This window comes from Tachypleus tridentatus, chromosome 2 (genome assembly GCF_004210375.1).
Source record: "Tachypleus tridentatus isolate NWPU-2018 chromosome 2, ASM421037v1, whole genome shotgun sequence".
In the NCBI taxonomy this organism is placed as follows: Eukaryota; Metazoa; Arthropoda; class Merostomata; order Xiphosura; family Limulidae; genus Tachypleus; species Tachypleus tridentatus.
Genome location: NC_134826.1, coordinates 78323235 through 78349916, shown reverse-complemented (window position 1 = coordinate 78349916; position 26682 = coordinate 78323235). Strand labels below are relative to the sequence as shown.

Sequence of the window (26682 nt, the reverse complement as noted above, 5' to 3'; positions counted from 1 at the left end):
AGATACCTTTACTAAGGTGTTACGCAATCTTCAGTCAAGTGACCTCTTTTGTTCCATGTTGTATATATATTCGCGAGCAGATAGCCCTCGTGTAGCTTTGCACAAAATTAAAAACCAAATATATACTCCTGTGTCTGCGTAAGCTACCTGTATTTAATGATGACAAAATCTTGTACATTTATAATAGTTTTCTTCATTACATATTCATCTCATGTTGATTCATTTGAAAATAACTAAAAATCTATTTTCTTCATTTATAAACAATTATAATTATTGACCTTCTCTAGATTATTCTCAGGATAATCTGTATAGTATGAACAAACCACATGTTCCACATTACTCTGAAGATGTTTTATTGACCAGATTTACATATATGTGCATGATTCCTATTGCATTATTTAATTCTTAAATATTTCTGAGCATGAGATTTGATATTTTCATAACCCAGTTTCTAAGATACATTTACAATACATGATCATAAATAATAAAGGCCATATCATCAATGAAATTTGATTACACTAAGACAAGCTGCAATATAATAAGAACATGTTTATAATGTAAACCAATTATTAAGATAACCAATCATGTTACGATATAAAGAGCTTCACTTGTGGGAATGCAAGATATTTTATTATTTGCACCAACTGAATAAGAAATTCCTGTTATATATAAGACTAATTTTATCTTTATCACAATATGGTTTTACATCCATTAATTCTTATAAAAACAAGAGCTATGGTACAGATTATTATAACTTTACTTAAATTTAAAAAAAACCGAAAAACTTCAGCTGATATAGTGAAATAAATGTACATAAAAAGGATTGCAGAATATTTCATTCATATGTATGCTTTATCAGTGCACAAAATCTTGTTTACATGAATACACCTAAATATGTGTGTTTTAAAACAAGCTGAAAGTTATTAGGTTAGTTGGATAAGCTTTATGAAAAATAAGGGTAGATTCAGACAAAAAACATACTTAAATAATAGTTTCTTGGAAACTTTTCTTTCGTACAAGGAATGCATAATTTTTACATTTATATTCAGTGTATACAAGTGGATGTATTGTTTTGTTATTGTTTGTAAATAAGTTATTGTAGAATATTGTTTAAATGTGCACATACACACAAAAGCAATCCAATAAATAAAAAAACACTGGCTGGAAATTCAAACCTTTCATTCACCAGTTTTATTTGAGTTATTTGATATAATATTGGTCAAAATAATAGTTTATGACAGGGGGATGTTTTCTTCTTTGTATTCATATAATACTAGTCTAATTTACAAAATAACACAATAGATGTTTATGATTTCTTGTATTCTATCCTTTCCACCTTGACATCTTCCCCAATCAGTTGATAAACGTACGTTACCACTGTTGATGACTGGATATCCATCAAAACAAAAGATGGAATGATGTTGCTGGAAAAATAAAATAATATATATATATATACACACACACACAAGCTTATAACACAAAAACTGGCAAAGTTGAGCAGTATGATTTGTGTGTGCATGCATGTTCTCAGGTGAATAAAAATGGGAGGAGAGAATTTTTCTTGGATCTTTCAATGTTTGATAAACTGCTCACACAGTGAAATTACTCATCAAATGCTCATATGTGAATCTGAACTGAGAACTCAAACCATTACTATTACTTGCACTTTAGTACCAATAATTTGCATATAAACATTACAGGAACAAAATAAATGTTACAGTATTGCTCATCTTGTAAAACTAACTAATTGTAACTTATCAAAGCTATTGTATAATAGTCTTTATATATTGTATAAACACAAACATTACAATTCAACTAAAAAACAGAAATATTCAACTTAGAAAGTCAAGACTTAAGATACCTGAAAATAAATACTAACACTTTAGAAACTTAAGATGTTGAAACAAAGAACAGAAATTACCTAAAATATGTTATAATTCAAGATTTTACATTAAAGACTAAAACCTGCTTGAAAAGAAGTGTTAATATTTAAAAGACCTCGATGTTAAAACAGACTAGTCACTTAAAAGGAAATGTTAACATTTAGAAAATCAAGATGTTTAACCAAAAACAAAAGGTTAAGTTGAAGATTAAGTTACCAATAGGAAAGTGCTAACATTTAGAAATTAAAGACATGAAAACAAAGACTAAAAGTTAACTAAAATGGAAAGTTAGTATTTAAAGAATCAAAACTTAGAGTTATGTAAAGAAAAAAAAAAAGAGAACCTATCCACAATGGTAGCCAGTCTACAAAAACGACTTGTGAAGTTTGAGGCAATAAAAAATTGGCTTCAATAAAGGTGTCATTTCTTGATGCATCTGCAACACCTACTCATATGCTATGCTATAACACTAAAGTGTTAAAATGTTTCTCATCTTAATTTATTTCACCTAAATACCTCTCTGCATCACAAATAGCTATTACTTCATTCACTACTTTGTAATTTCCTGTGTATACCACAAGCATTAACCAGAGCTCCCACCCATTCCTTCATCCAATTTATGTGTACTGCACCAGTGTATGATATAACTGCCATTAACTGTAGGATGATATATTTTTCATGTACAGTTATCCCCATGAGAACTGGCACTTCAGCAAAGGCTCATTCTTAAGAAGGCAAACAGAATACATTAAACATGGGATGAAGGGTAGGAAGTACTATGGAGTGTTCAGTATTTATCTGAAGTCCATTTTTAGGTAAGAAAAATGTTAAATTCAGAAATGCTACTCACCCTTCTGCAATAACAACAAAAGCTAGAACTCCATACTGAAGATGGTGGAGAAGAAAAGAAGGAAATTAGATATGCAAGCTCTTTTGTGAAAGAATAAAATTTAGAAACAGAAAACCCATGGAGTGTGACACCCACAACGCAGGAATAACCTAATGGGGAAGTAGCAGTATGAGACAGCATCCTTCTCAAGCAGGGAATATGAATACTCTATCCCAAATATTATTCTGGTATCCATTTTAGAAAGAGAAGACAGAAGAAAGGAAGTATCACATGAATCACTTGCAAGATACTAAAGTATCAGTAAAGTGGGCAGAATGTAAGACTGCTCAACCAGCCATTATCTCACAGGCAACCAGCTGAGTTAGTGTGTGTGGTGTGGCTTGGGCTAGAAATCAGGCAGTTCCATATTATAAAAATACTTAAATGAAATACCCACCACAATCATATGGAAGGAGTATCACCCAAAACACATCCTACTGGCCCTAACAACAAGGAATGGCTTGATTCTAAACACAGTGGGTTGTCCTGTACTACATCACCAGATAATCCCTTGATTTACTTCCCAAAAGATGAATGTGTCCATTTGGTCTCAAGACAATAGGACTGCACTATCCAATAAAGAAATCTTCCCTTAAACTGCCCTAGCAGCTTGAGACTGGGAAAGCAAAGATTCTCCATTATTACATTAGAAGTAATTGGGGAAGGAGAGGTTAAAGTGGAAGAAAATATTGGGAAAATGTTTGAACCATCAGGCACAAACCAAGTGCGAGGGTAGGGACACACCAGGTACTGTAGTTTTTTCTTTCAAGTGTAATCACCATAAAATTTTCAAGCCATAAACCAAAACACATTAACATCAAATTTTTCAAAATATGCTGCACATTTTTAAAAATTTCACCTTAATTTGTTTTGGTTTATGGATTGGAAATTTTATGGTTATAGTTAATCAGAGATTGAGATTTGTTGTTTTTAACACAGTCCTTCTTCATGATTTGTTTATTCATTTAACTTTACTTAGATATAATTATTTAATTTCACTACATATATAAACACTACAAAGCAGTCTCGCAGAAAACCCCTATCTCAGCAGCAGGTACTGATTTTTCACACCACTCCTTAAAAAGAGTAAGAAATTACTCACTGCAGAGTCATCATTTTTCAGAATATCTATAATTTAATATCCTTCAATTTTGTTTAGCTAAAGAACTATCAACAGAAAATCAGACTCTTCCTATCACATCCTCTGTTTCAGGATATATGAATAGTTCTCTCCTATGTTTAATAATGCATTACATATTACTGACAGAAAATCAGGGTTCTCATATATCAAATGACATATTGCATAATATTTTGTTCTGAACAGATAGTAGTCAATTTCACTCAGAATACAAGCAACGTTCCAGTAAGAAACTAAATTGGATGAGTTTGTAATGACTCTTGTCATATAGTTAGAAAGCCAGAAAAATTTTGTGACTAAGGAGAAATTGTCTGCATTTTACTTTTTATAAATTTATGTTCCATGATGCATTATTTAATTAAAGAAAAACTATTTTGTGCATCGGTATAAAAAAAGTAGGCTTCAATGTCCTCAACAATCAATGACAATAGCAAAAGATTGGATACTTTGTTTTTCGTATTTATACCTTATTGTTATAAAAGTAAAATATAAAAAATAGAGATCTTTTTAAGTTACTTTAGATTAGATTAGGTAAAATATATAATAAAAGTACTTCACAAGGCATGTACATGACCAACATATGGGTTATGTAATTTGTTGGTGTAAAATTAGCTGCATGTGGCCCAAGTGAGTTACAACTCATAGTGGCATGGACAGCAGTCAGACACTATTAAAAAAAAGGCAATAAAACAATGAAATTTAAATTATAAATAGCTTAAAGATACTTAGGATAAATTAGTGTAGTTCACATTATAATTTGAAATCATTCTAGAAAGAAAAAAAAAAATGATTTATTTTAGTTTTTGGCAGTTATGAGATCAGTCAAATTGACTAATCCTTTTTTGACTTAAGGTATAGAAAATAACAGATGAAGTAAAAAGTTTAATTGAAAAATACATGAAATATATTTGGGAAGTTTAAGGGACTACAGAAAATAAATTTTAAATTATGAGATAAGGAAAAGTATTTTTAATTTTAATATTAAAATTACTTTACATATGTACTGTTCAAAACAAATACCCAATATATTCATGGACAAATCTTTATTTTAGTTTATTAAAAGTACTTCACTAAAAAATTTGTTGTTTTTTTTTGTACGTGAAAAATTTGTAATGTTAACTGAAAGACTGCCAAATTTGGTAAGGGTATACACACTATATTTAAAGTTAGGAGTATTAAATTTATAAAGACCTTATATGAGTACAAAGAGTTCATGTGGTTGGTAAAATTGACTGAGGACATGTTGAGAGATTGTTAATGGGTTATTTCCATTCATACTCTGAATAGTTCATCCACAAAGTGATTTTCATTTTTAGTATGAAAATTCTATTTATTACTTTACAGTTTTCACATTTCACTTCCATAATCTCTGGAACCTCCAAAATGAATATCAAAAAACTTCCTTAACCCTTTGTCTGCATCCCAGCTACAGTGAATGGGTTAAAGTACATTTTAATATTCTATTTTCCACTTTCTCTACCATATCACTAACTATAGTTATTACTATCAATATATAGTGCAATGAAATGGTTAAAATTAAGAAACAAAAATATGTACACACCTTTTAAATCTTCAAATATATTCTTTGGGTCATATGCATAATTTCACATCTTTACCTTTTTATTTGTAGTTTGCTTTTATTATTATTATTATTCTTTACTGTTTATTATTTGTGTTAACATATCAATGGGTACATGCATGCAATATAAAGGTATGAACGGCAGATATACCTTAGCCTCTGGAAGCCATTTACTTTGTACATGTTTGACAATGTACATCTTGCAGAAAGTGGGGAAGCTTTGGTTAATTTATGAAATTGTTATATCTTTTAAATATGAATTTTAAAACAAATGAGGCATAACCAACTAAAAAAGTAAAACCTGAATACAGTTTAACTGTTTCTCTTACTATAAAATACTCCAGTAAAAAACAATTGAAGTGCTATTGTGAAAAATAAAAAAAACCAGCCAATAACAGCACAAAGTTGTTACACCTATTCTAGGATGACAACTTGACACCAATTTTAAAATAACTGTAGTTAGATTATAGTGTCAAATAAGCCCTAATGACTATACACATGTACGCATTGAAAGTACAAGCAACTTTTAATGCTCAATATCAACTACAGAAGATGGGGTTGAAAAGAATTGTTTCATGTTTCAACTGCACTCAGTACTTTGAACTATACATGTATAAATGGCAAGTAAGGTCCCATCTCATCATGTTTCAAGTTATACTTAACAAATTTCAACATTGCCTACAGCTCATATATTATGTGACACAAACCTGAGATTTCATTATTACTTTAAATGTTTCTTTTGAAAGAAAGAAATAAAAATTGAGATGATATAATATACTTGATAATAATAATTTTATTAAAATAAATTAACAGTAAAGTGGTTTAATTAAATTTTAAATGCATTTCAGTGACATACACAGAAAGGAGTTTAAAAGGTGCATTGTTCTTCAAGGTGTTCAATAGGGATGTATACAAAGTTGAAATTCTAAAGAAGATACTTATGGCAACAAGAAGTGCATTTCACATACCTGATGACAAGATGGAACAGTAATATATAGTAAAATCAAGTGCAAGGAAGTTGGTGAAGAAATTAAGATAAATTGTGTCACCTTGGGGAAAGAAACTACATAATTAACTGAATCTGCAGATCATTATTCACTGAAAGCTGAGTACATGTGCTACTTTAATTTTATAATGATGTCAAATAGCCCTGAAAGAAAAGTAGGAGAAAGGAGAGCTTGATTCTCTTGAAAAGAAGTCGAAACTTCAGTAAACAAAGAAAAAAATGTATATTTGAACCAATTACTGAGAGAAGGATGCAATTAACATAGATCAACAAACAATGGAAAGTTATTTTTGTTTTCTTGTTCCTTCCTCCTCTTCTGTGAAAAGAAAAATTTAAGTTTTGAAAAACCCTTTTAAAGCTTGTGAAAATGTTTGTCTAAAATATGGCTATTTCACTCATTTAAGTCTCTCACACATCTGAAGCTTCATTTGATTAATTTTATATTCAGGTTTTGTTATGAGAAAAAATCCACTACACACTTTAAATAGAAGGCTAAAGACACAACTTTAGGGTAGATTGTTTATTTTTATTTACCTTTTAATGATATTTTGACCACTTGTGTGGCTATCATCAGTTAACTCTCTTCATTTTATGACATACTGCATAAACACTTCATTCCAATTCAGAAATTGTAGATGTTTCGATTTAAATTAAGTTTTAGTTCATGCACATTGAATGCTTCTTTTATTTTTCTTCTATTAATGTTAGGTGGATGCTGATTTGTTGTGCTGTTTTCATAAATGTATGATGGGGAATTGTTATGGTCTTTGATCCTAATCCTGAATTCAATTTTGCCTATGTAATTGCTATTTGATCATTTACATTGATACTTACAGATGACTCCATTGTTGTACTTACCACATAAATCTTCATTACATGACTTTTGATTTTACTGCTTGATTTTTGAATAAAATTAACTTTGCTGTTTATTTTATGTTTGCTTCCAAATGTTTATTAAGTTTTTAGTTATACAGCTATGATATGGCAGTATTCCTATTATTGTGTCTGAGTTTGTGTATTGTGTTGTTTTTCCCTTCTTTTTTCTGTTATTCATTTTGTTTTTATACTTGGTTAAGGTTCTAGTGACAATTGTGTTTAGGAAAGTGACATTTGTTAATATATGTATCAGATGCTGATTCTAGTTCATGATGTAGGCTATTGCTACTACACATGTGAAGTGCTGTGTCGTAAATGCATGATAACATGCCACTTTTTACATCAGTTGAGTCCCATTTTATATAGTTATTACTAGAATTGTGGAAGATTTTCTTATTAAAACTGTGCGAGTTTCCTTCTGTTGTTATGTTCATATAATTTACAATGTTGTTTTCATTCTCTTCTTCTCAAGTGAATCTGATGTTAGAATGAATGTTTTTTAGATGTTGTACAAATGACTTAATGTTTGTGATCTACAAAATTACATATTACATCATTGATATAACTGAACTAGTGTGTGCATACAAGAGCGTAGAGCTGTGTTAGTAGCCTTTCTATTTTGTTGAGAAATAATTTGCATAATCCAGGTGATAGAGGGCTGTCCATACTTAAGCCATTTATTTTTGACAGACGAAACATATTTTTAGTGAAAAGTGAAACTTTGCAATTCATAACAACCCTGCAAAATCTATCTACAACTAGCTCCCACAATATCAGTAAGTGATTTATTAAAGGACATCCACTTAAAATAAATATTTTTAAACACAACCCATATAATAAAATATGAAACAACAACAAAAGTTCTATTCCTTAAAATAACAAAAAAACAAAACAAAGTTAGATAAAACCATCCATAGCCCTAAATTTCTTAAGAATAACAAGCAAGAAGAGGTTGTTCAAAAGTTTATAAAATTAAACCATCATCAACAACAAAATAAAAGAAATGGAAAAGATGGTTCTAAACAACATGATATGGGACTTATTGGTCCATTTATACTGTTCCATGCAATAAACTTAAAAAAAACAACAAAAAAAAACTCCTAAAGCCAACCCTTATTATTCATATAATTATCAAGCTTTTTCTTAATAATGCCTCTAAAACATCTGAAGGCAACTAATTTCAAAGGCCAAGCATCCTGTTAAAAAATAAATCTGTTTTAGCTGAAGATAACTCTCACCGTACCAAAATTTATAATTGTGCCTCCTAGTATACTGTTTTCACTGTTAAGTATTAAAAAAAGATGATGTATCAATGCTATCAATTCTTTCTACAATCTTATACACCTCAATTAGATCCCATCATACTTTTCTTTTTCCAAGACCACATAACTCTTCCCAGGTACCATTCTAGTAGCCCTTCTCTGGACCCTTTCCAACAATTCAATGTCTTTCCTATGGTAAGGAGCCCAAGACTGAACACAATATTCCAAATATGGCCTTACCAGTGACCTGTACAATAAAATCATAGCCTCTTTACACTTGTATCCAGCATTCTTATAGATACAACCTAATATCCCATTTGCCCTACCATTAGCAATAGCACACTGCTAGGATGGCTTAAGATGCTGATCAACCATAACACCAAAATACTTTTCATTCATGAAACTTGATCCAAGTTATATTTATAATCCAAATTATGATACCCACATGTATTATCTTGTATTTATTATAATTAAAACCCATCTGTTAATTATTTACCCAACTTGATAAATGATCCTTTTGTTAATCAGCAGCATCCTCTTCACAGCTAACAATATCCAAGACCTTAATATCATCTGCAAATTTAATGTAAATCACTAAGAGTAATGGTTCTGACTGAACCCTGAGGTACCCCACTTGTGATATTAATCCAGTTTGACTGGATTTCATATGTAATAACCATCTGCTTTCTTCCATCCAGCCACTCTTCTATCCTATTTGCTAACTCATCCTTCATACCTATAAAGACATTTTTTGTACAAGCCTTTTATGCAGCACCTTTTCAAACACTTTCTGAAAATACAGATCTACCAAAATAAACAACAAAATACCCACCACAGAGACAGCCTAAGCCACAAATTATAGCATAGTGAAAGAAAACAAACAGAACAGGTGCTGTTTTTGTAAACACCTGTAGTTTATGAATTATGTGGCTTAGGGATCTTATGTTTAGGAAAGGGAAGCCTTTTGGGATTTTCCATCACCATTACTGGAAGTTATCTGTTCAGGTGGTTTCATAAAATTGGAAATCTTTTCTAGTAATAAGTGGTCATGCTTTTAAAGTATTGTCAACAAATCTGAGCCAAAAAGTATGTCTTGGAGCAGATGTTTTGAAAACTTTATCTTCAAAATGTTACTTGAAGAAAGAAATTACTATGTAGTGGTGTTAGGGGTGAGACTATTGATAAGTTTCTTTGCTGTTGACAATATTTTTCCTCATGTTGTAAATAAGTTGTTTTCATAAACAAAGTTAAATTATATTAATAGAAGTTGTCAGTTGAACACAAACTTTCAGAATTATCTCAATTTCAAGCTGTTGGCTGACCACGTCATTTTTCGTGAGCAATTGAAGAGGTTGGAGACAAAAAAATTATCATAGTATCTTACAATTGCTTTTATTATTTGTGTTACTTGATCTAAGGTGATGTTATATATCCTCAAAATATCTGGCTATGATGTAAGTATTGACTGGATAGAAAATGTGGCTTTTTTGTGAATATTTGGTTGGCCATAAACACATGAGAAGCTGATGCTTTGTAATAATAACAGACTGTTTCTGTTCTATGATATTTCTTGAAAATCTAGTTAATAATATCCTCTTGATTAGATTTTATAATCCTGTAACGGCCAGTTTAAATCAGAGTAGATACATTGGTATATTATTCTTTGAGTATGCCTTTCAAATAAGACTCAAAACTCAACTGCTTTCAAATAGCTCACTGTTCTTTTTCAGGAGAATAAAAGGTTATACTTAACAAGTGTATTAAAACATATAGGCATAAATGTCTACATCACATGAATCGGATGTTCAATACGAGTTAGTCTTGAGAACTAGCCAGTCATGACCTAGAGCTGTTGGTGTCAGGTTTAGTTTGCACCAAACAGGTGTGTACAGTAGGAAAAAAAGACTTAAGTTTGATAATAGTTATATGAAATGTTAATCAATCTTTATAAAGATAAAATTAAAAATACAAATAATGTCAAATTGCAGTGGAAGATAGAGATGATAATGTGATGCAGTATATGGGAAATAATACCAATGTAGAGAAATTAAAGCATAAATAATACTAATATTGTAAAATAAGTTTAATTATGAATTTAATTTTGAAAATATTTTCAGAGGAATATGAAGGTCAACAATCCTAGGAATGAGACTGATGCCACTTGATAGTATTTATTAGAAATATCCAGTAAGCTTCTTTAATTTCCCTGTTTCTGTTAAATGTAAAATTTGTCTCAAAGAGTGTCCAGGCATGTTAAAGAATTTTTTACCATAAGTTTTGTTTGTTTTTATTTTGATTTGTGGTTATTAAAATGTTCCTGTATAGTTATTTTAGTTTGACCTGCATGTTAGAAGTTACATTTTTGGCACTGGATTAAATAACATGTTTTTGTGGAGCAGGTTACAGGTTTAGTGACTTTGAACTGCTTTTGGTTATCTTTATTGGAAAAATTTGTCCATTTCCTGCAAAACCTTAGAAATTTGGCATTACTTGGTATTGGAAAGTTTTACTTTTTATGAAAGAAACAAAAGGAAATTCTGTAAAAATGGATTTTAGTTGATCATTAAGGAGTTAGTGTTTTTTAGTATTTGGGGTAGGTTTGGGTGATAGGAGATAATTAGTGGAATATAAAAGAATTTGTTTTAGGTAATTGTTTCAAGGCATATTCATGTGGTATATTCTTAGCTTTGTCAAGTGTTTGGGTTATAGTGTTTTGTTTATAACCTCTTTCAGTCATAGTCTGTTTGAAAGAATTAATGTGATGGTCATAGTTCTTACTGCCAAAGCATATCTTCAATATAAGTGTTTAGTTGAATGTGATATTGCATTTCATGTGTGGATGGTGATAACTTTTATAATGTAAATATAGTGGTTTATCCATTGGTTTTTGGTACAAATCAATATGAAGAAAACCACCTTTCAATGTCAGGTTTATATCTAAAAAAATATTTGGGTATTTGAGTAATCTAGAGTAAATTTAATAGAACCATAGAAGATGTTGGCATGTCTATAAAATGACAGCGATGAATTGTTGTCTCTAACCCAAGTGAAAAATATGTCATCATTATAGATTTCCAAAACATTAGTATGTCAATCCAACTTTCCAAAAATCTCATCCCTAAGTCTCCTATCAAAATGTTGGCATAGTTTGATGCCAGTAACTGTCCCTTTTGTTTGAATATACAACTTGTTATTAAATTCAAAACCATTAAGTGTAAGTGTTAGTTCAACTAAATCTGTAATAATTTGTGTGTTATGTTTGTCTAGTTTTATCAAAGATTCTAGAAATTTCAGGACTTCATCATGGGGAATGTTTGTGTGGAGAGAAGAAACACCCACAGTATATGTTCAGAAAATGTGTTGTGTCTTTAACTATCTCAAAACAGGGTCGATTTGACTGACCACATGGCCTCATTGTACTAATTTAAGTCTTTATAGATTTGATATTACGACCTCGTAATGTAGAATATCTTTCACACACAAAAAATCATACTTGTTTATGAAGTACCTTGAATAACCTACAAAAAGAATTGTCAGTGAATATATCAGGTATTTCAGTGTGCAAAGTAATAGTGTTAAAAAGATCAATGGCCTTTAAAAAAACTAAAAACATTTGTAAGGTGAACAATGTCACCATTGCTGATGATGCTGTCCAAGGTTATGGGTAAACCTTGGGGCAAAACGTCTAAAATGGTGCTGTTGTTAAGAGTCGTAAAAATGGTAAGAGAGTAAAATGTGGCTTATTGTGACCTGAGTATCACACAGACAACACATTGGTGCATCAGTCCCAGATAAAAGGAAACGGTGAGTTAAAAACTGTGACAAATGAGTAGTTTAGTGAGGACAACTTCCTCTTTCCAATTCTTATGGAAACAACACACCCAAGTTTCAATAAAGGGTTTTATTTGGAAAAACTTGTTTTCACACTGGTCACTTCAAGTCACCTGCCAACTGACACAGAGCCTAACCTTGAATGTAGGACCACAGTCTACATATGGAACAGACACAGCAGTGATAGTGCCAGAGCAGACAGACTTAGCTGTGGTGTTGGCGAGCTCATTCCCATGGTATCCAGAAGAACTGGACAGAAATAGATACTAAAGAAAAATGGGCCAATCAGTTTTGAATGTCAGCGAGAATAAGATGAGAACTGATGTGAAGCGATTCCAGGGCTAACAGAGAGTTAAGTGAACCAGTATATATAGTACAGTTCTTGTACTACATAGCTTCTATGTGATCCATGGCAAGAAAAATGGTGTACAATTCAGCAGTGAACACAGCAATTGTAGAGGGGATTCTGTGTGCAACAACCGAATCACAGCAAACAATGGCACAGCCCACAGAGTCATCTGATTTTGAACTATCTGTGTAAATGGGAATGGAAGGATGGCTCAAAAGAAGTTCAGTAAATAGGAGGTGATACTTCCAATCAGGAGTATCCGCCTTCTTCAGAGGACTCAAAGAAATATCACATTTGGGAATAGTAATTAGCCACATTGGGATGAGCTGATCTATGGATACTGTTATGCTCAAATATAAGCCCCAGGAACTTTGCCTCAGGGACCACGGGAAGTACAGCTTCATCAATATGGAGTTCAGGATCATGGTGAATACCCTGTTGATGGCAGAAGTGAAGACAAACAGTTTTGGAGAGAGAAAGGTTGAAACTGTTTGCTGTGGTCAATATCAGTACATGATTGAGGGCAGTCTGTAGCTGCTGCTCAACATATCTCGTATTTGACGACTGACACGAGATGTGGATGTTGTCGACAAAGAGACCATTTGCAACTGTAGGTGGTAGTTGTCCACTGATGCCATTAATCTTTATAATGAAAAGTGTAACATTCAAGACAGAGCCCTGAGGGACTCCAAGTTCCTGCAGGAAAGTGTAAAACCCACATGGACCTGGAATTGCCGATTCATTAAAAAATGTTTAATAAAAATCAGTAAATTGCTATGCAACTCATATGAGTGGAGGTCTCACAAGATACCATACCTCCACATTGTATCATAAACTTTCTCAAGATCAAAAATACAGAAACAAGATGTTGTTTGAGAAAGGTTTCCCTGATTGATGTTTCAAGTCAAGGCAGGTGGTCCATGGTGGAATGCTGTCTTCAGAACCCATGCTGAATGGGTGAGCAGAGATTGTTTGATTTTGAGGGACCAAACAAGATGAGCATCAACCATACTCTCCAAGATCTTATAAAGATAGCTCGTCAAAGCAGATAGACAGTAGTTCAAAGGAATCTTGGGATCCTTCCTAGGTTTAGAAAAATAGCATTGGTAAAAACATTCTCCTGCCAAGTCTGGTTAAAAACAATCAGAAGAATAGCAAGAGAGAGATGGCACACCATCTCTTAATGAATATCATCAGGTCTGACTGATGTACTTCCAGACCAATGAAGAGCAAGTTTAATTTCCACCAGTGTAAGGAGGTGATTTTAGTCACTGAAAGGAAAGAAGTGATCGTTTTGCCCATGTTTTGATGGCTAAGGAGATGGGGCTGAAGCAGAAGTGCTAGATGCATGAGAAAATCTTTTGCTGAGAGTATTGGTAATGCTCTGGGTATCAGCAACTTACTGGCCATCAGAGAACAAGATTGAAAGGGGAGGGGTAGAAGGATACTGGTCATTTACCTTTCTAATTTTGTTCCATATAGCTTTGGAACTGGTTGTGAAAGAAATGCTAAAGATGTATTTAATCCAAGATTCCTTCTGGCTTTGACATCTGACTTGCCAAGCATGTGCACAGGCCTGCTGAAATGCAATGAGGTTTAAAAGTGTGGGATATCTATGAAAGGTATCTCAAGCCCGTTTTTGAGCTTTTCTTGTCATGTGGCAGGTAGGATTCCACCAAGGATGAAGAAACTGTGGGAAATGTGTCAAGGTTTTAGGAATACACAGGACAATACAGTCAGTTACTGCTGCCACACAGTCATCTATCAATTGCTTACACACAATGGCAGGATCAAGTTCTGAGAGAGTGGTGAAAGAAGACCAGATAGCCTGGTCAAACTTCCATCTATGCACACGGGTTGGATGACATCGACCACGGTGAGTCTCTCTCAAAACAATAGGAAAGTGATCAATGCCCCATGGATTACCATTGACTTTCCAAGAAAAGTAAGTGAAAAGTGAAGGGGGCCAGAAAGAAAGATTTATAGCAGTAAAAGACTGACTAGGTGCATGAAAATAAGTATAAAAATCAGTATTGAAGAGAGACAGGTTGTGGTCCAAGAGCATATGCTCTATAGCATGACCCTTCCCCATCAACAGTAGCACCACCCCAATGGGGATTATGTCAATTAAAATCCCACAGTAGTAAAAAGGGGGATGCTAACTGCTCAGTGAGGACATTAAGGTATGACTGGTTATAGATCTCTTCAGCAGTCAGGTAGAAAGAACAAATAGTGATGATACAACCCAAGAAAACATGGATGGCTACAGCCTCCAAGGGTGTATCAAGTGACAAGGACAGGGTGTGCACATGCTGATCAACCAGCAATGCCACTCCACCATGCACTCATCCATCACATGACCTATCATTTCTATACAAGAAAAATTGCCAAAGGATAACTGTATCAGCAGGTTTCAGAAAGAATCAGTCAAATCCTTAATATCATATAAATGTGATTGAAAACCTTAACACTTTCACTGGGTCAGAGTGGCCATTGTTATTTCTGTGGAGGAGAATTTGGTAAGGATATCTTCTGTTTACAACCACATTTTTTCTGTACTGGATGAAGATCTATCAACTTCCATGGATCCTGTCCTGGGTCGGATAGGCAGGTTTCTGTCAGAGGAAAAAGATTCCAATGATTGAAGACGTGAACGAATGGTCGATTTACTTTTTGGGGCTGCAGAGTATGGACCTGAGAAAGCATTTGAACCTGAAAGAAGCAAAACTAGGCAATCATTGGAAGACGTGGTAGTGACAGAGATGCAAATTTTATAATTATGAAGGGCATAAGATTCTTAAGATGTTTAGCAAAGGATTCTGTTGGAAACACAGAAAGATCTGTCTGTACTCCCACTATAGTAGTGGAATGGAGAGCAGGAGCACGTCTGAAATAGAGTGGGAGACAATAATTTCCGAGCCTCTGATGTTATTAATAGTCTTTAAGCTTTGCACCTCTTTTTCTCTTCTACCTATCTAGGGCAAGAAATAGAGTAAGAGGGGTGTGGTTCCAGGTTGCACTTGTAAGCATTTTGGCCTTCACTACCACAACAAGCTCATACCAAAGAACCACAACATGATGTTTTTTGACTGACCAAACCACTGACACTGAAAATATCTGAGAGGGTTAGAAATGTAAGGCCGTACCTTGCAGTTCAGATAACCTGCTTTGTCTGTGGCAAGAGGATGAGATGATGTAAATGTTAGTATCAGAACACTGATAGGGTTTGATTGATTGATTGATTTAGTGTTTTATGGCACAAAGCAGCGAGGCTATCTGCGCCAGACATTCGGTAAAAATGTAAAAAAAAAAATAAAAAAAAATAAATGTAGTAATAGACATAAATGGAAATGAAGGTAAAACAAAAAAGTATAAAACCAATGTTGACACCTAGTCTACAATGTTAAGATAGAAGGCAGAGTATAAGAAGTTGTAAGGTATTTACTCTAGCAAAAAGGTAATGATCATAACCCGCCAGGAAGATTAACAGGTAAGTTCAAGAACCACCGTCAATCACCTGAAGTTGGCCTTTCCATTCCTGGTTCCGGGTTATGTGTCATAGCAGCTATTATCAAAATGTAAAAGAATAATTTACATAAAAAATTTACATAAAAAAGTAACATTTGTAAAAGTAAATGAAGATAAAAACAAAACAGCAATTAAAACAGAAAATGGCGTAAAACCAATGTTGACATCCAGGCCACAAAGTTGTAAAGGACTTCCTGTAGCAGAATGGTAATGATCATAACCCACCAGGAAGACTAACAGGTAAGTATAAGAACCACCGTCAGTCACCTGAAGTTGGTCTTTCCAGTCCTGGTTCCGAGTTATGTGTCATTATGGTCAGTACTAAAAGGTAAAGTAATAAAAGTGTTAAATGACATACAGCAAAAGTGTACTAACAACTCGCCAGAACGACTAACGAGTAGTTCAAACGGATAGTTCAAACAGCAGCGTCAATCACCTGAAGTTGGCCTTTCCAGTCCTGGTGTCGAGTTATTTAATGTTCTGGCCATTTTCCAATGTCAAATTGAACTACAGAGAATGAAACTATAAAAAAGGAACCACAATTAAAAAGGTGTAATGAATAAATATGCAACACTTAAATGAGATTAAAAAGATTAATGGGCATTAAAAAACTAAAAACATTATCAAGGTGGACAGTGTCACCATCACCAATAACACTGTCCAATGTTACAGATAAACCCTGGGAAAAAACATGTTTAAAATATTGCCGTTGTTGAGAATCGTAACGATGGCAAGAAAGTAAAATGTGGCTTATAGTGATTTGAGCGTTACACAAACTACACACTGGTGCATCAGTTCCAGATAAAAGAAAACGATGAGTTAAAAAACTGTGACCAATGCGTAGCCTAGTGAGAACAACTTCCTCCTTCCGAACTTTACGGAAGCTAGATGGCCAAAGGCCAATTTTGGGTTTGATTTGAAAAAGTTTGTTGTCACGTTGCTCATTCCAAGTGGACTGCCAGCTGGCACGGAGCTGAGCCTTGAAGACAACACCATAGTCCATGTACGGAATAGGCATAGGAGTTATGGTGCTGAAGCAGACATATTTAGCTGCCATGTCTGCAAGCTCGTTCCCGCGAATACCAACATGGCTTGGTATCCAGAAAAACTGGATTGAAGTAGTTGCTAATGAGAAATGGGCCAGTCGGTTTCGAATATCAGCGAGAATAGGATGTGAGCTAACGTGTAGCGATTCCAAGGCAAGTATAGAACTAAGCGAATCAGTATAAATAGTGCAGTTGGAGTACTGATCAGCTGCAATATGATCCAGGGCAAGAGATATGGCATACAGTTCAGCAGTGAACACAGAAGCTGTAGAAGGGATTCTGCGTGCAACTACTGACCCATAGCAAACCATAGCAAAGCCCACTGAATTACCTGATTTGGAACCATCTGTATAAATGGGAACTGAATGATTGTTTGAAAGATATTCATTAAATAAAACACAGTACTTCCAATCTGGAGTATATGCCTTTTTTAGGTGACTGAAAGAAAGGTCACATTTGGGGGCTGTAATAAGCCATGGTGGGATGGGCTGACCTGTGGAATCTGCAATGTTATCCAAGGACAGACCCAATTCATCCAATTGCTCCCGGATGCGAAGGCCAAACAGAGCAATGACAGATCGTCTGTTCTGAAAAAGTACTGCCCAACGAGGAAGGAAAACACATTTCCAGGTGGGATGCTTTGGTAAGAAATGAAGTTTCGAAGTATATTGTAAAGATAGTTGCAAACGGCAAAGGTGTAGAGAAAGTTCATGAGATTCAATGTATATACTTTGAACTGGAGAGGTACGGAAAGCCCCAGTGCAGAGTCGAAGTCCTTGGTGATGAACGGGATCCAGCATCTTTAAGGCCGAGGGTCTGGCAGAGCCATAGACCATTGATCCATAATCGAGTTTCGATCTAATAAGAGCACGATATACCTTTAACATTGAACAGCGATCTGCCCCCAACTGGTAGAAGAGAGAACACAGAGGATGTTCAGTGCTCTTGTGCATTTGACCAAGCTGCTTTAAGTGTGGTATAAAGGTCAGTTTACGATCAAAGATAAGCCCCAAGAACTTGGTCTCCGGGACCACTGGCAGCAAAACTTCACTGATATGAAGTTCAGGATCAGGGTGAATACCCCGTCGATGGCAAAAGTGCATGCATACAGTTTTGAGAGAGAGAAATTAAAGCCGTTCGCCAGAGTCCACTTCCATTACACAATTGAGGGCGGTTTGTAGTTGCCGCTCAATATATCTCATGTTTGATGACTGACATGAGATGTGAAAGTCGTCGACATACAGCCCATTCGCAACAGTGAGAGGGAGTTGTTCAGTGATGGCATTTATCTTTATACTGAAGAGTGTAACACTCAATACACAGCCTTGAGGGACTCCAAGTTCCTGTACAAAAGAACGGGAAAGTGTCGAACCTACACGAACTTGAAATCTCCTGTCCATTAAAAAATTTTTAATAATCATGGGTAGATGGCCACGTAACCCATATGTATGGAGGTCTCATAGAAAAGCGCCATACCTTCATGTTGTGTCGTAAGCTTTCTCTATGTCAAAGAATATTGATACAAGATGTTGGCGGTTGAGAAAGGCTTCTCTGATAGATGTTTGCAATTAGGTGGTCTGTGGTGGAGTGCTGTCACGGAACCCACACTGGGTGGGCGAGAGGAGGTTGTTTGATTCAAGGAACCCATATGTATGGAGGTCTCGCAAAACGCCATACCTTCATGTTGTGTCGTAAGCCTTCTCTATGTCAAAGAATATTGATACAAGATGTTGGCGGTTGAGAAAGGCTTCTCTGATAGATGTTTCAAGGCAATTAGGTGGTCTGTGGTGGAGTGCTGTCGACGGAACCCACACTGGGTGGGCGAGAGGAGGTTGTTTGATTCAAGGAACCAAACAAGGCGAGCATTAACCATCCTTTCTAATGTCTTACAGAGACAGCTCGTCAAAGCAATTGGACGGTAGTTTGAAGGAATCTTGGGATCTTTCCCTGGCTTAGAGAAAGGTAAAATAATAGCCTGGCGCCAGGCATCAGGAAAAACATTCTCCTGCCAGATCCAGTTGAAAACAATCAGAAGGACATCAAGAGAAGCAGGAGATAGATGGTGCAGCATGTCATAATGAATATCATCAGGTTCAACAGACGTAGTGGCAGACTGATGAAGGGCCATTTTTAGTTCCACCAGGGTAAAGGGACAATTATAGTCAAAGAAACAGTCAGTTCGAAAGGAAAGAGGTGATCGCTCTGCCCGAGTCTTGATGGCCAAGAAGGTGGAGGAACAAGCAGAAGTGCTAGATACCCGGCAAAAGCTTTCACCTAGAGTGTTAGCGATGTTCCGAACATCAGTCACCTCCTGACCATCAGAGAGTAAGATCGAGAGGGGGACAGAATTGTAGTGCCCATTAACCTTTCGAATCCTGTCCCATATGATCTTGGAACTGGTGGTAGAAGATATGCTGGTTGTGAACTTAATCCAAGATTCCTTCTGGGTTTGACGTCTTACCCACATAGCGTGCGTGCACGGCCCGTTGGAAAGCAACCGGTTTGAAAGTGTGGGATATCTACGAAAAGTATCCCAGGCCCGCTTTTGAGCCTTCCGTGCTAAGTGGCAAGCAGGATTCCACCACGGACGAGGATATCGTGGAAAACGTGTCGAGGTTTTAGGAATACACTGAGCATTTGGATGTGTAATACAGTCAGTTACCGCTGCTACACAGTCGTCTATTGATGGCTGATTTATGATGGCAGGATCAAGTTCTGCGAGAGCAGTGAAAGTGGACCAGTCTGCCTGATCCAGCTTCCACTGGAGCATGCGGGTAGGGTGGCATCGACCACGGCCAGTCTCTCTCAAAAGGATCGGAAAATGATCACTGCCTAGTGGATTACTGTCAACCCTCCATGAAAAATGGGAGAATAATGAAGGGGAGCAAACTGAGAGATCAATAGCGGTAAAGGACTGACTAGGTGCATAAAAGTAAGTGAAAGAACCAGTATTGAAAAGAGAAAGATTGTGATCAGAGAGCATCCGCTCTACAGATCGGCCCCTCCCATCAATAATAGCACTTCCCCAGAGGGGATGATGTCCATTAAAATCCCCTAGGATTAGAAATGGAGATGGCAATTGTTCAACAAGAGCATCAAGATCTGATTGATCATATGTCTCTCCAGGGGAAAGGTACAGAGAACAAACAGTGATGGTATGACCCAAGGAAACACGAATGGCAACAGCCTCCAAGGGTGTGTTGAGCGACAAAGATAGGGTGGGTACATGCTGATCAACCAATAATGCCACCCCTCCATGTACTCGTCCATCACACAGCCTGTCATTTCTATACAGAGAAAACTGCCGAATGGAGACAGTATCAGCAGTTTTGAGAAATGTTTCTTGTAAAGAAAGACAAACAGGATGGTAGGAAGCAATCAGCGTTTTGATATCATCCAGATTGGAACGTAAACCTCGACAGTTCCATTGTGTCAAGGTGGCCATTTCTAAGAACGGGTAGGTGAAGTGGCTGGAGAACCCTTCGGTTTACGACCACGTCTTTTTTCTTTACTGTCTTTAGTCGGAGGAGGTCTATCAACCTCCATGGATCCTGCTCTGGGTTGGGTGGGCAGGTTTTTGTTATTGGAAGGGGAATCCAGTGACTGAGGATGCGAACGAATAATTGTTTTGTCTCTTGTGGTGGGAGAAAAAGATGTATCAGAAGAAATGCCTGTATCTGAAACTGAAGGACGTGGATCTTGAGGTTTGTTGGAAGGTATGGGAGGAACAGAGATGGGTGTGGAAGTCGATTCATCAACCTTTTTAACCACAGGGGTCAAAAGGCTTTTCATTTGTTTTGAAAACTATTCTCTTGGAGGCACAGAGAGATCTGTCTGCACTCCCACTGTAGTTGTGGAATGAAGTGCAGCAGCATATGCCCAAGATGGAGTTGTGGACAGCAATTTCTGAGCCTCAGGATAACTAATGTTATGTGTCGTTTTCAAACGCTGCACCTCTTTTTCCACCAACCATTTTGGGCAAGAATGAAAGTAAGAGGGGTGAGAACCATTGCAGTTTACACAATGTGGGTTCATGTCACAGTCATAGGCATCGTGGTCCTTGCCTCCATAACGAGCACATGTCAGGGAACCACGACAAGATGTCTTTGAGTGGCCGAATCTCTGACATTGGAAACATCAAAGAGGGTTTGGTATGTATGGCCGAACCCTGCAAATGAGATAACCTGCCTTGATGGTGGCAGGTGCACGTGGTGAAGTAAATGTTAAAACGAGGGTATTTGTTGGCAGTGTAACTCCATCTTTGCGAGTGGAGATGCGCCTCACTGCAGAAACTCCTTGAGTGGAGAGACCAGCGAGAATCTTCGACTCAGGGACGTTCTACAAATCCCTCTAAACAATAACTCCTCATGATGAATTTAAGGTAGCATGAGGGGTAACCTCAATAGGTACATCCCCAATTGCCTTTGAATTCAAGAGTAGTTCACTGTGTTGGGATGTGGATGTTTCAACCAATATGTCTCCAGATCGAAGCTTCTTTACTGACTTTGGAGAGCCAGCAAGACCTTCTTGTCCCTTTTGAATAAAAAAAGGGGACATTTGCCCTAAAGGTTTTTCGAAAGAGAATGTAATATAAGAAAATGAGGATGCGTGTGTTACTGATGTTGAAGATTGCTGTTCTGAGTATTCAAGGCGTGGTTGCTACCCATTGACTGTTTCTTTACAATTTTATTTAAATTTTTAGAGGATCCATAGGAAAAGAAAAAATTTCGGTACCCACTGACCCCACCCACCATGGAGCCCTACAAGGGGACGCACTACAAAGTCATGCAAGGGCAATGCAGTAACGCCATGGTTTCGTGAGCACTATACCCAAACACCAGCATCAGGCACAATATCCACAACACCCGTTGAGAACTTCCAACACTGGTACTTGGTTGACTCTAGCCCAAGTGGACCAGCCGATTGACCCAAGGGGGCCACCCAAAGGCAGCCGTCTACAGGAATTCGAGGCCAAAGTGGTGTGTTAGGGTTGGACCCCTCAACCACCAGGATCCTCTCCTCCCCTTCACGGGTCCCCACCCACGGCAAACACGTGGGTGGATGTTTACATCCCAGAGAAGGTAACCAGATAGAACAGAACCTTCCCTGGGAGGTCCCTTCACCACGTACAGGAATCCACACCGAGGGGTGGGGTGGACAAAATGGAAAAGAAGAGATACCTTGAGAATATGTTGTGTCACACAAGGGAAAATTCAGGAATTTTTAAAAATATTGCCTTATAAAATTAAGAACTTAAAGCTTGTATACTACTAACATATGCATTACTAGCTAACATTTTGTGGTATGCTAATTGGTATAACAAACAAAAAGTAGATTAATAAAATTTTGAATGAAAGTCACTAAAACCCCGCGATGTGCAGTAAAGGATGTCCATTGTGATAGAGTTAATGTACGTTGTAAAATAATGGAGGAAAATCTTTGATGTGACAATCAACATAAACAGAAAAAAATTCAGTATAATTTGTATATAATCACTGTAGCATTGCCTTTAACTAGTGAAACTGTACTAAGTAAAGAAGTTAAAATTCACTCTTCAAAATACCCACCAGAGAGCTGCAGTCACAAATTATAGTTTATTGGAAAATGAAAATAATTCAACAACAAAATTAAACTACTTGTACAGAAAGCTTAACAGAAAAAACAACTACAGTCTGGTATAGCCATATTAATATTAAATGAAGAAAAGTTTAAAAAATAGTTGTTGTTCTTGCAAGAAAAAGGGGGAAAAATACCTAAACAGATAGACAACTATTCTAGAATAAAAAATAAAGGATACAAGACATGATCTGGAAGAGAAAACACAGATAATAAATATAAATGTAGGAAAAAAAGAAAAACAACTTACCTCTCGAAAGGATTATAGGCTCCTGTTGCTGAACCTGGATTAATATAGAATTTGTTGTCATGTTCATATGCTTCAAACTTGTGAGTATGGCCAGAGATCAGAATATCCACATCCAGTTGGTGCTGAATAAGTGCTAAACTATCTGGATCTCCCCATGGTACAACTTGATGACCATGACACAGCCCAATTCGAAACTGACCCACAGTAACTACCTTCTGTTCAGGATAATTTATATTCTACACAAAAAAAGTAAATCAACTTTTAGATTGTACCCACCTATGTGTATATCTAGAATTGCAGCAATCAATACAAGTAATGTTTGTATTTTCAAATACAATTAAGGAAATTTCACACGTGTTTTATAAACATATAAAGAACTGTCAATCTGTTTGTTATCACAAATTTTTGTGAATGACTGACAGAATCAAATTGAAGATAGTTGATAGAGGAACTGTGGCTAGTTCCATAAAGGTTTAGTTTAAATAGATAAGGTCTTAATATCAGTAAAGAGGGCTTAACTGTGCAGGAGAGTTGCTAGCAAAACATATGGAGCAACTAATGTCAAAACAAAAGTTATGTTTAATGACACTATAATGGGTGCCTTTGCACTGATCAAACAGTTTATATACTCTAAACAATGAAGGAAAAGCAAGCTCATTTATATCATTTATTTTTAAGCTCAGCATTGTCAGTACCTATATTAGTAACTTAATAAACTGAAATTAGTCACATCACAGCATATAATTAGCATAATCACGTCTTACATTTTATTTGTCACAAATAAACAATTTTAATTTTAGAAAACAACAACAAAGAACATTTGTATTTCTACACAGTATCATAGCTTTTTTATTTACATTTTAAAATTAACTCTTTTTAGCTCTTTTCCTTAAATATACCTACTTAATAATTAATCATACAATGGAATAAACCTCTGCCTATCCTAAAGTTGCAACCAGAAGTACACAAAATCCAGATGCATTTAATTGACAACACTGTGAAAGTTAAAGAAAATAAATTTCCATATCAGAATGAAGAATATTCTCTAAAAGGATCCTGTTGGAAAGAAACAAGAAAGGTGACTGACCAAGTACTTAAATATAATAATCACAGGAGCTCAAAGTAATGTGTCCTTTTATTTTGCAACAAGGCATAGCAACTAATTAAGATATATTCCAAGCCAGAATAAATAACAAAAAGCAATCTAAACAATATATATATATGTTAGCGAAAATAATTGCATTTTGATCAAGTTAATAGTAAAATAAGTAAAATCATATGGAAGGACTGCATTAAAAACAAAATCCAAACCTCTGCCAAGTTATATTTATTTTAACAGAAAAACAAGCCAAAACAAAAACAAATTAAACAAATGCTATATCAAATGAAAAGATCCTAGTGTACAAGCTAAAATGTGGTATTACAAAATGTACCCTAGGTTTTGGAGGTGAATATGGAAATAGGGCCAACATAGTAGTGAGGATACACTATCTATCAGTCTTAAACTCCACTCTTCAGTCTCATTAGAAATTAGAAATAGAAATTGAAATAGATGCAGCATTTTTTAATTTGTTTTTGTTTCAGCTTGTTTTTGAATTAATATAACAAATTTACTTATTTCTAATTCTTTATCTATTGCCATTCTTTATTGCTTACATGAGACTAGTGAATGGAGGTTAAGACTAATAGATGGTGTATCCCCACCACTATGAAGGTCCTACTTCTCCAGTCACCTCCAAAACCTAGGGTACATTTTAAAATCCCCACACAGTAGTTTATACCCTGGAATCTTTTCATTTGATGCAGCATTTTGTTTGTTTGTTTTTGTTTTGGCTTGTTTTTGAATTAAAATACGATTTTATATATATATATAGAAAGAGAGAAAGTGTAAGATACACTACTTTTCACACACAAGATTATTTATGGTAAAAAATTCAGACACAAAAAAAAGCATGAATTACATGTTATACAAAGTTTTATGAAGCCACAGGTCTTCAAGTTGATTTTTATCAAGTTATAGAGCAGCCTTGTTTAAGTTTGTATGAATATTATTAGATTGGAGTTGAAATAGATACTGTTCAACTTCAAATAATGAGTCAACTTCCTTAAAATTAAAATACAGAATTGTTTCCTGTTTAATTTCAATTAAAACTGTTTTTGTTAGCAAATAGTTTCATAAAGAAAAATAAAAAAAAATCTGGTTATATATACATTTTGAAATAACCAAAAATCATAAATTACTACACGTGCCACAGAATTACACTACACTTTATGAAACTTAGCAGCTATGATGTATTTGGGTCTAAAAATATATGAAATTTTGAACTCACTAAAGGCTTACTTTCATCACTTGAAATCTACCAAGAAAAAAACAAGTTTGCTGTGTAAATACTTCGCATAGTCTCAGAGGATCATGTAGGGATATTTTATGCTTTAGATTGATTATTTAGACATCATACACAGAAGTAGGCATAAGTAATCAAGTTTTCAAAAATGGAAAAAGATGGGCAGGGTCACTGTATTTTATTCAGTATATTAAGAGACATCTCAGCAAATAGAAGAGATAGGCGGTTCTTATTTTAGATTCTGGCTTGTAAATATTGATATTTGAATTTGTAATTCATAAGAAACAAAAACTTTGTATTTGGACATCACAAACATATAATTTGATAAAATGCTGCATTCAACATACGACATAACATACAAAAATTGGTATTAAGAATATTTTTTTTAATATTTACCTTTAAATTAAGTAAGAAATTAACTAATGGATCATAATAAAATTTGAATTATAATCTACAATCTGATATCAAACTTACTGGCATTCTGTTCAATAAAATGTTAAATCAGAGTCAAGAAACAAGATGTGACATGACCTGTAGCAACAGGATTAAGCAAACAGTAGTCACCAGACGAACTTCCAAATCAAGAGTGTGAACCCTGAAGTATAATAAACCAAACTCTGACTTGAAGGACTATGTCTAAGCCTCAACTAAACTGTATGAACCAAGTTATCTTGCACCCCATATTATGATGAAAAAAATCATGATTAACTCAAGCAGAGAAGAAACATTATGAAACTAGCAGTATGAGGAGGAAATGGATATGAATGATATGAATTTATTTAAAAAAGATTTTGTCAGAAGTTCAGAAAAGTCAAACCCAGCATGGGAGAAACATTTTTAGTGTGTAGCACATCTGCAGCAATATTTCACCAGATGGCTATATGTGAAAATAGTTTAGAGGAACTGGCAGCGATATTTGTGTGAGAATAGTTTACAGTCACTGATGCAACTGAATGTTAGTGTTCTTAAAGAAGGGAACACCAAAAAACACAGACAAGATGATTAAGCTGGTAAAACAGTACTTGGAAATCCATGGTGGTAATATAATTGGCAAGTCCAAGAATATTCAGTTAAATTCAAAACC

At 35.1% G+C, this 26682-nt stretch overlaps 1 protein-coding gene across 3 annotated transcripts in view; it reads right to left on the bottom strand.

Moving 5' to 3' along the window:
* Positions 1 to 336: 336 nt before the first annotated feature.
* LOC143244298 (vacuolar protein sorting-associated protein 29) overlaps positions 337 to 26682 on the bottom strand; it is a 45103-nt gene continuing 18757 nt past the window's right edge. For all 3 annotated transcript variants that reach the window (XM_076488697.1, XM_076488696.1, XM_076488694.1), the window contains exons 3-4: positions 23254 to 23489; positions 337 to 1424 (exon numbers count right to left, since the gene is read on the bottom strand). In XM_076488697.1, coding sequence (XP_076344812.1) covers positions 1307 to 1424; positions 23254 to 23489 — 354 coding nt within the window. In that variant the 3' untranslated portion in view covers positions 337 to 1306. The remainder of the gene's footprint in view (positions 1425 to 23253; positions 23490 to 26682) is intronic.